Source organism: Melitaea cinxia, chromosome 15 (genome assembly GCF_905220565.1).
Source record: "Melitaea cinxia chromosome 15, ilMelCinx1.1, whole genome shotgun sequence".
Classification (NCBI taxonomy): domain Eukaryota; kingdom Metazoa; phylum Arthropoda; class Insecta; order Lepidoptera; family Nymphalidae; genus Melitaea; species Melitaea cinxia.
In genome coordinates, this window is record NC_059408.1 from 15,856,429 (window position 1) to 15,865,336 (window position 8,908).

The window sequence follows — 8,908 nt, forward strand, 5'->3', positions numbered from 1 at the left end:
ACTTGCCCAGACAGTTTGCTCAAGATTTTGAGAAAATATTAAATAGATTCCATCTCATGTGAGTGGTATTACAGAGTAATAGTATATTAACTTGCAATACGAGCATGTGCAGGTGTTTTAGTCAGTACAAAATCATTTTATAGCAGGTGCTTATTTACCTCTAAGAAATTTTGTTTGGAATTACGAAAGGAATACTTTGATTATAGGCCCTCCAAAAAAGGGTATTTGGTACAAAAGCGTAAAGTCTGAGAGAAGTTCTTCTTACGTTAACATTAGCTTAAACAATCTCTGTTGGATCACCAAGTTATAAATAAAATATATATAAAAATAAATACTTATTACAGATTAAAACATGAAACCGGAGTTGAACTAGTGCAAGCAAAAGAACTAATTCACACGCAGAACGCGACCATAGCGCAACTGGAGAAGAAATTAGCGGCTATTAACAAGCACCAACCTCTCAATACGTTTGTAAGTTTATTATAACCTACTGAACTTTTGTTAAATGGCAACACATTGAAAAAATTATATATTTCGAATATGTCAATATTTTCAAAATTAAAGCTTAAAAATATATTGAATTAGATTAACTTATATTTATTTTAACATTGTAGTTCTCATTTCGACTTGACTTAATCTAATATATAAAATTCTCGTGTCGTAGTGTTTGTAGTTAAACTCCTCTGAAACGGCTTAACCAATTCTCATGAAATTTTGTTTGCATATCGGGTAGGTCTGAGAATCAAACAAGATCTATTTTCCATCCTTCTAAGTGTCAAGGGTAGTCCACCCCTAATTTTTTTTTAATTTTTAGATAAATTATTTATATTTTATTATGATTTGAAATAAAAAATAATAGTAAATTTTAATAATAAATACTAAATTTTTACCCTTCTACCATCAACCACTATTTTTAAATACCGTTTAGCGGCAGACAAATTTAGCCGAGTCAGCTAGTTTATAATATAAAAATGAGTCGCTGAATGTGTTGCTAAGCGCTAAACTCGAGAACGGTTGGACCGATTTCGCTAATTCTTTTTTTTAAATATTCCTTGAAATACAAGGATGGTCCTTAAGGAGAGAAAAATTCTAAAAAAAAAAAAAAATAATAAAATTAAAGAATCTAGAATCGACTGTTAGGCGATACGAAGTTCGCCGGGTCAGCTAGTATTAAATAAACATGTGAAAATAAATCAAGAATCACAAAGTTACGTTAGTAAGAACCTCTCTAAAGTTACGCTAACTCGCTTCAGACGGAAATCGAAGCGGAAAAGAGCTCGCTCGCGCGTGAGATGGCGTCCCTGCGGCGCTGCCTCGCCGCCTCCAGCCCCGCGGCCGGCGACCAGCTGGAGCAGCTGCGGCGTGACAACGCGCGCCTGCGGGCCGAGCTGGCCGCGCGCGCGCCCGACCGGGACCAGGCCGTGAGTCGCACACCACCACCGCGGGGGGGGGGGGTCAACCTGACACTTGTGACAACCGATTTTTGAACTAAAACTTTTGTACGCACGCTCGACTTGAGGAGTAAGCTCGTGGATGCGTGACCAGAGCGTTACGAAAAGTGTGATCGGGCGATGCGAACTAAACTTGAGAGGGAGGTATAAGTTAGGTGAACCTAAAGAAGTTTTACTTCAGTCTTGTGTAGGCACACTTTTTTTTTTTATTATTATTCGGTTCGAGTAATTGCACGACTAACCTGATATACAATTTATATTTCACCAAAAAAAAGTGATTAAATACTTTATGGCTGACAACTAACAGATTTTAATAATCTGTGAAGTAAATTTTTTTTCTATGATGTGTTCATCGCATTATGTAAAAGGTTGCTTGTAACAGTTGCCAAGATTTTTATAATTTTTAAATATTTTTATAATAAGATATACATAGGTTTTAGGAGACATTTAATGTACCTGATAAATAGTTACTATTTTCTATTGCGTTTTATGTTTAATATTAAAATGTATATTTTAATGTTGTACAAAAATTTATATGTAACATACTTTGTTTTATATAATTTATTAAAATAAAACTTTAAATTTAAATGAGTCAACTTTATTCTGTAATTTTTCGAACGATTTTGTATGAGCTTTGGCATATAAACCAAATATTAAGCCGTTATGACTGATCCACGAACACTACTGCTTCTCGCCCTTGGTCTTCACGTCGTAATCTTCAAGATAATCAGTGACACGAGTGACTTGCCCGCAGCTGGCCCCGTCGTCTACTTCGGCGCTCAGTGGCTCCACTGCCCAGCGAACGAGTGCGTGTATTGCCAGTAGAGCGCCCAGTAGACTGTATAACAAGGCAGTGGCAATCGCCAGCAGAACGGGCCGCACACGCGCCGTTCTGTTGTTACGCCAGGTCTCCTCCGTTAGTAGTCGGAAGTACTGGCACAGCTTGCTGATGTGACCAAATGTTTATTGTTAAGCGGATAACTAGCTAAATGAGAAAGTTAAAAAAAAAAGTCTATTTGAGATGAAGTATGTTTAGTGAGATTAGCAAAGTTACGCTATATGACAGAATACATGGATGAATAGTTACAGCAAAGTTTTTATCAACGCTTAAAAGTATTTATTTACATGTAAAGAATAACAAAAATATTCTAAAAAAAATGATATGTCGAATAATATCAAACTACGGTTTTTCCTATTAAAACTATAAAATGAAAGAGAAACGTGAGCTTTAAAAAGTCTAGAATACCTCTAAATTAAAAGTACTAGGGGAGCAGAAGTAGTGAGGGGAAATAGAACATTTTATAAAAAGTACAGAGGTGATAACATGGAAGCAATGAAGAAATGAATGTTCTTTCAAGCGTCGAGTGTATAGGCATCTTTTTCCGAAAGGCCGGCAGCGCACCTGCAACTCCTCTTATGTTGCAGATGTCCATGGACGACGGTAGCCGTTTAACATCAGATGGCTTCGTCTGCTCGTTTGCCCCCATTCTTATTATAAAAAAAAAGTACCAGGACAACATGAGCAACGTGGAGTAAAGCGTGTAGTTGTAAGAGGAGATAAATTGAAGAAAATGAGCCATTTTCGAAACAAAGAGTACCAGGACAGCATGAGCAACGTGGAGTAAAGCGTATAGTTGTAAGAGGAGATAAATTGAAGAAAATGAGCCATTTTCGAAACAAAGAGTACCAGGACAGCATGAGCAACGTGGAGTAAAGCGTGTAGTTGTAAGAGGAGATAAATTGAAGAAAATGAGCCATTTTCGAAACAAAGAGTACCAGGACAGCATGAGCAACGTGGAGTAAAGCGTATAGTTGTAAGAGGAGATAAATTGAAGAAGATGAGCCATTTTTGAAACAAAGAGTACCAGGACAGCATGAGCAACGTGGAGTAAAGCGTATAGTTGTAAGAGGAGATAAATTGAAGAAAATGAGCCATTTTCGAAACAAAGAGTACCAGGACAGCATGAGCAACGTGGAGTAAAGCGTATAGTTGTAAGAGGAGATAAATTGAAAAAGATGAGCCATTTTTGAAACAAAGAGTACCAGGACAGCATGAGCAACGTGGAGTAAAGCGTATAGTTGTAAGAGGAGATAAATTGAAGAAAATGAGCCATTTTCGAAACAAAGAGTACCAGGACAACATGAGCAACGTGGAGTAAAGCGTATAGAGATAAATTGAAGAAAATGAGCCATTTTCGAAACAAAGAGTACCAGGAGAACACGAGCAGTGTGGAGGGTACAGTTACCGTAGCGCGGGCAGGCCGGCCGCCAGCGCCGCCGCCAGCGCGTGCAGCGCGTGCGCCGCCGCCAGCAGCAGCAGCCACGCCGCCAGCAGGTAGGGCGGCCAGCGGACACTCGCCAGCGCCGCTGCAACCGCCACACTCGCTCGCACCGGGGGACGATGTTAGCTTACCATTGCAACCCGGTGCTTCCGGTTCAAATCCCGTTGGCGAAATTATTTGCCTTACTTACACAGCTAAATGCCGTGCAACAGACGAATGAATTGAACTGAGGTAGGGCACAGCAGGAATTTTCTGCTCAAAATATGGAGCAGCCCGACTGGCGTAGTACTTCGACCTTACAGAAGATCACTGCTAAATAATACTGTTTTCAAGCAGTATTGTGTTCCTGTTGGTGAGTAAGGTGACCAGAGCTCCTGGGGGGATTGGGGATTGGGTCGGCAACGCGCTTGCGATGCTTCTGGTGTTGCAGGTGTCTATAACCTATGGTAATCGCTTACCATCAGGTGAGCCGTGCGCTTGTTTGCCGACCTAGTTGACATTAAAAAAAAAACGATTGGAATCGATGTCAGCAAGAATATATACATAACACAAGAAAGATTTGTCGAAGTAAAACTTCTTTACGCACGCTTGACTTGAGGAGTGAGCTGGTGAACGCGTGACGAGAGCGTTACGAAAAGTGTGATCGGGAGAGGCGAACGGAAGTTGAGAGGGAGATATAAGTTAGTGAAGATAAAAAGAGAGAGTTACGTTTCGTAAGTTTAACTTCAGTCATGTGGTCTAAAGCACACTCGTTTTTGTGCAGAAATGTAATATTATAGGTAAACTATAAGCGTGTTAGTATAAACACAAAAAGAACACGGTAGATAATAAAAAATTAAATATATTAACTGCGATTTTACTGTCAATCTCCAAAACAAAGATCCAGCATATTTTAGATGAAAATAGTTAAAAGAGAAAAAATATGGTGCACGGATCGAATATAAAGACGCTACAAAGAATGTCGGAGTTACCTTGCATCAGCTCCTTATGAGCCGGCGGGTCCGCGCGCGCGACGTTCTCAGTGGAGCGCAGGCGCTTGAGGGCCCGCAGTGCGTGCTCGGACGCCGGCCGGGAACGTACGCGCTCCAACTCTAACGGCCTCTCTGTACGAGAACACTGGAAAATAGGTGTTTGAATTCAATATTAAGAAAACAAGTTCTTATACGATATGGACTTAATTGTATGACTATGTTACGGGCACTCAGTAATGAAGACATAATTGGTTATAATTTTCCAAATACCCTACACTTAAAACCAATATACGTTTTAATTTAGTAAAATTAAAATTAAAGTTATATAATCTTACAGTAGGTGATATTCTAGCGTAGGATGCGAATGTTTTCCTGTTATTGTCCCTGCTTTCAACTGCTTTCATTTCTTTCAAGTTGAGCTCCGTCTTTGTGACAGACGGGTGGTCACCGCACATGCTTCACAAGAAACGTTAAATTAATGCAAATACGATTAGGAATTTTTATCTTATTATAAATAAGATTGCCGGTGAAGGCTGGATGAGTATTGCGGAAAAACGGGATGTCTGGCGTGAACTCGGGGAGGCCTATGTCTGCAACTGCGTCTGGAATGCAATAGGTTGAACTGATGACTGATGAATGCAAATACTTGTTCTTTGCTGTCGATATATCACATAGTATAGATATCTACTATTTGCTAACTGCTACTTATTCAGTTACTAAATAAAATATTGTGGTTTAGCTCTATATCTTATAGTTAGTTTCTCATAAGTGAAGTTGCTTGAAGTACCTTGCTGTTTGAATGTAAAATAAATTTTCCTAAACAAATTTACGTATGCGATAATTTAACAAATATATTATTATTTTTATGAGGACTTACATCATTTTCGCTAACTTCGGATCAGTTTTTATAGACTCCATATCAACCGAGATTTTTTTAAATAAATTTTATTGGTTCATTATAAATAAAAATGTATAAAGTTAATAAACAATACGTTAAAATTACGCTGACATTACTTGACGATAAAATATCAAAGTGACATCGTTGAACGTGACGTTTCTATTTTTAAAATTTTTTCATATAAATGTTAATTGGAAAACCTCTTTCGTAAACTGAAAAATGATTTTCGCATTAATTTCGATGATTTAATTTTTGAATTGGAATGCTGCTGCTTGTTGCTCAAAATGGAACCTCCCGTTTAAGCTTGAGCGCGATCTGATGAGTAGCTCTTAAATTGTCCCCAATAATGCGCTACAGTCGGTCTGCTGACGGAAGCAGCCCACTGAGCGCTCGTCTCGAACGTGCTCCAGGTCCGCTACCTGCACGCGCGCGGCGCGCGGCTGGAGAGCTGCCGCAAGGCGCTGGTGTGGCAGAAACGCTACCTGCAGCGCGTGCTGGCGGGCTACGGCGAGCTGGAGCGCCGCCTGCGGCCCGCGCCCGCGCCCGCCCGCCCGCTGCGCCGCTTCCGGTCGGTACTTGTACGGCTAGCAACACCAGGTGGCGAGCGGTTATCGTAGCCGGTAGACGCCTGCGACACCAGTGGCATCGCAAACGCGTTGTCGACTCTAGCCCCACTATCCCCCGGCAGCTCTGGCCACCTCACTCAACACAGAAACACAACGCCACTTGAGATTAGTGTTATTAAAGAGTGAGGTATCGATGATCTCTGCCGTGCACCAGCTCACTAGCTCTGTAACGCGTGCCGGTCCCCAGGTGCGTGGCCTGGGCGGCGGTGGCGGCGTCCCGAATGTCGTTCCTGGTGCGGCGCCGCGACGCCGTACGCACGCTCGCGCTCTCCGCGCTGCTGCGCCCGCCCCACGAGCGGCCCGGGTGAGGCACACACACACATAAATATACACACATAAATATACACACATAAATATACACACATAAATATACACACATAAATATACACAAACGCACACGCACACACAAACTCAATTAAACTAATGATAATCGTCCAATAAATAATTTTCTATAGAAATAAAAAAATGTAAACTTGTTTCTTTCTTACACCGCAACTTCCAAATTTATTATCCAAGACATTCCTTTTCAATCCAATAATAAATACATAAGAATACAAATATATCTAACACATGTCTTATTCTACAACTTGTCTAAAATTTCTGAATCCACCATAACATCCATCACAAAACAATGTTCCTTTAAACCGAATGTATAATTGACGCAAACAATGAACCCGCTCCCCAGCACGCCGGTGCCGTCGACGCCAGCCCACGAGGCGGGGGGCGGGGCCAGCGCCGCGGGCGACAGCGCCGTGCGCCGCGCCCTGCTGCGGGCGCATCCGCTGAAACTGCCGTACTCGCCTTCCGGTAATATGTACTGCTATCACATTAGTCTATCGCGGTCCACTGCTGGACTTAAGCCTCCATCACCCACACAATCCCGGTTTTCCGCAAGAGGATTGCCTACGCCGACAACATTACCTAGATCGTCGGTCCAACGGGTTGCTCTATCTATACATATATATACTTATAAGCGCATTTACTAAGGTAGGCTATAGGCCACTTTTTCCTCAAGTTTACGCGTTTGAAACCGCGGGGCTTGTATCCCATTTTTTTTTTTTGTATGTCGAAGCCGCAAGCTGACTAGTGTACTGCACGACCTTAAAATGAGCGTCCGCAAGATTTGTTCGCATAACTTCTCAAATTTTTATATTGTACCTGACCTCGCAAACGTTGTTTTACTATAGTATGTAACACCAATTAAGAAATTATGTATTATGAATTTATAATGGGTTGTAAGGTTATGTCATCGGAGATAATTATGAAACGACTTGATCTATTCTAATCTGATTTATTACTGCTTCCAATCTCAAACATTACACATTATTATATAAGTACTTCTTAAGGCACTCTTACGCTACTACTACATATAACATCTATATAACATCTACTTACACACTACAGGGTGACCAACTTAATTTTTATTAATGATTGATATATTCGTGATTGTTTTTCAGTGCCTGAATCAATACAACGGTTGCCTTTTGCTGTTACCTCGCCTCATGACGACCACCTAGTGATAAGGTAAGTTTATCTTATTCCTATTTTATAACATAAAATTTATTAAAACCGTTTAGAACTTGTAATATATATTATTATATACTGAAATATCGGGAGTAACTATTGTTACTTGATTCATTATGTTATTAGTAATTACTATGTTGTTATTAGTAGCACGCAAACTCTGCTATATATGCCCTCGTCCCCAGCTCCCCGCGCGGCGACGCCACGGCCTACCTGCACAAACTGGACGCCGTGAGCCGACGCCTGTCCGCGCGGGACGTGCGGGACACGCCCTGACCCCCCCGGGACCGCTCCTAGCCTGCCCCGCGCGCGCCCCGGGACCCGCCCCACGCGCCCCGGGACACGCCCCACGCGCCCCGGGACACGCCCCACGCGCCCCGGGACACGCCCCACGCGCCCCGGGACACGCCCCAGGCGCCCCGCCCGCACCGCACGAGCACGCACGGCGAGGGTGCCTCCGACGTAGCTCACGTTAAAACACGCCGGTTTAGTAGAATTATTGTTTTGTAAGGAAACCGGTGCCGAATGAATGCTAAATACGCTTAGATTTATTATCAGAAGAAATGATTTTTATAAATCAATTGCACAAATCATTCATCGTGCAATAAAAACTTTCAACTTATCTGGTGTCTGTAGAGAAATAAATTTTATATTCGTTTATAGTACGCGACCTTTCGGTGGCGCGGTGACTTCCCAACGCATTTCCTCATGTTTAATGTAAGATAGAATAGTGCCAAATCGAGAATGAATTAGTTTTGTTATATATTGTGTTACTTAATTTATTTGTTAGTATTCGAGGAGTATTGTTCGTGTGGAGCCCGAGCTGTTACCACTCCGCCTATTGTCTGTTCGAGCGAGTGAGCTATCCGAACCTCACCGACGATGCCTTAGTAAATAAATATAAAAACTGAAAAAAACTGATGTAATATATAATTACCACTGTAACTTTATTAGAAGAAACAAAACATTATTTTGTATTGAATTAGACCTTTTTTTAGGTATTTAATTTGATGAATTCTATTCCAATATACCCCCATATCTGATATTATAGATAATCCAAAACTGTTCAAATGTTAACCCTTACCTCGTACAGCACAAAACCTTGCCATATCGTCTTATTTAGGTTCGTGTGTTTGTTTGTAAATTTTATGTATAT

At 41.3% G+C, this 8,908-nt stretch overlaps 1 protein-coding gene across 1 annotated transcript; it reads right to left on the reverse strand.

Annotated features, from left to right (window-relative positions):
• Positions 1–2,033: 2,033 nt before the first annotated feature.
• Positions 2,034–5,622, reverse strand: LOC123660210. The gene is made up of 5 exons (XM_045595310.1): positions 5,582–5,622; positions 5,040–5,160; positions 4,705–4,849; positions 3,698–3,818; positions 2,034–2,412 (listed from the first exon to the last, which is right to left on the reverse strand). Exons 1-5 carry the CDS (start codon positions 5,620–5,622, stop codon positions 2,133–2,135), a joined length of 708 nt encoding a protein of 235 aa, XP_045451266.1. The 3' UTR covers positions 2,034–2,132.
• Between the last annotated feature and the right edge of the window lie 3,286 nt (positions 5,623–8,908).

Coding starts and splice junctions, on each gene's coding strand:
- LOC123660210 (XM_045595310.1), bottom strand. CDS start 5,622: ATGGAGTCTATAAAAACTGATCCGAAGTTAGCGAAAATGAT. Junction 5,161..5,581: donor CCGAAGTTAGCGAAAATGAT/GTAAGTCCTCAT, acceptor TTTCTTGTGAAG/CATGTGCGGTGACCACCCGT. Junction 2,413..3,697: donor GCCGGCCTGCCCGCGCTACG/GTAACTGTACCC, acceptor TTAACAATAAAC/ATTTGGTCACATCAGCAAGC.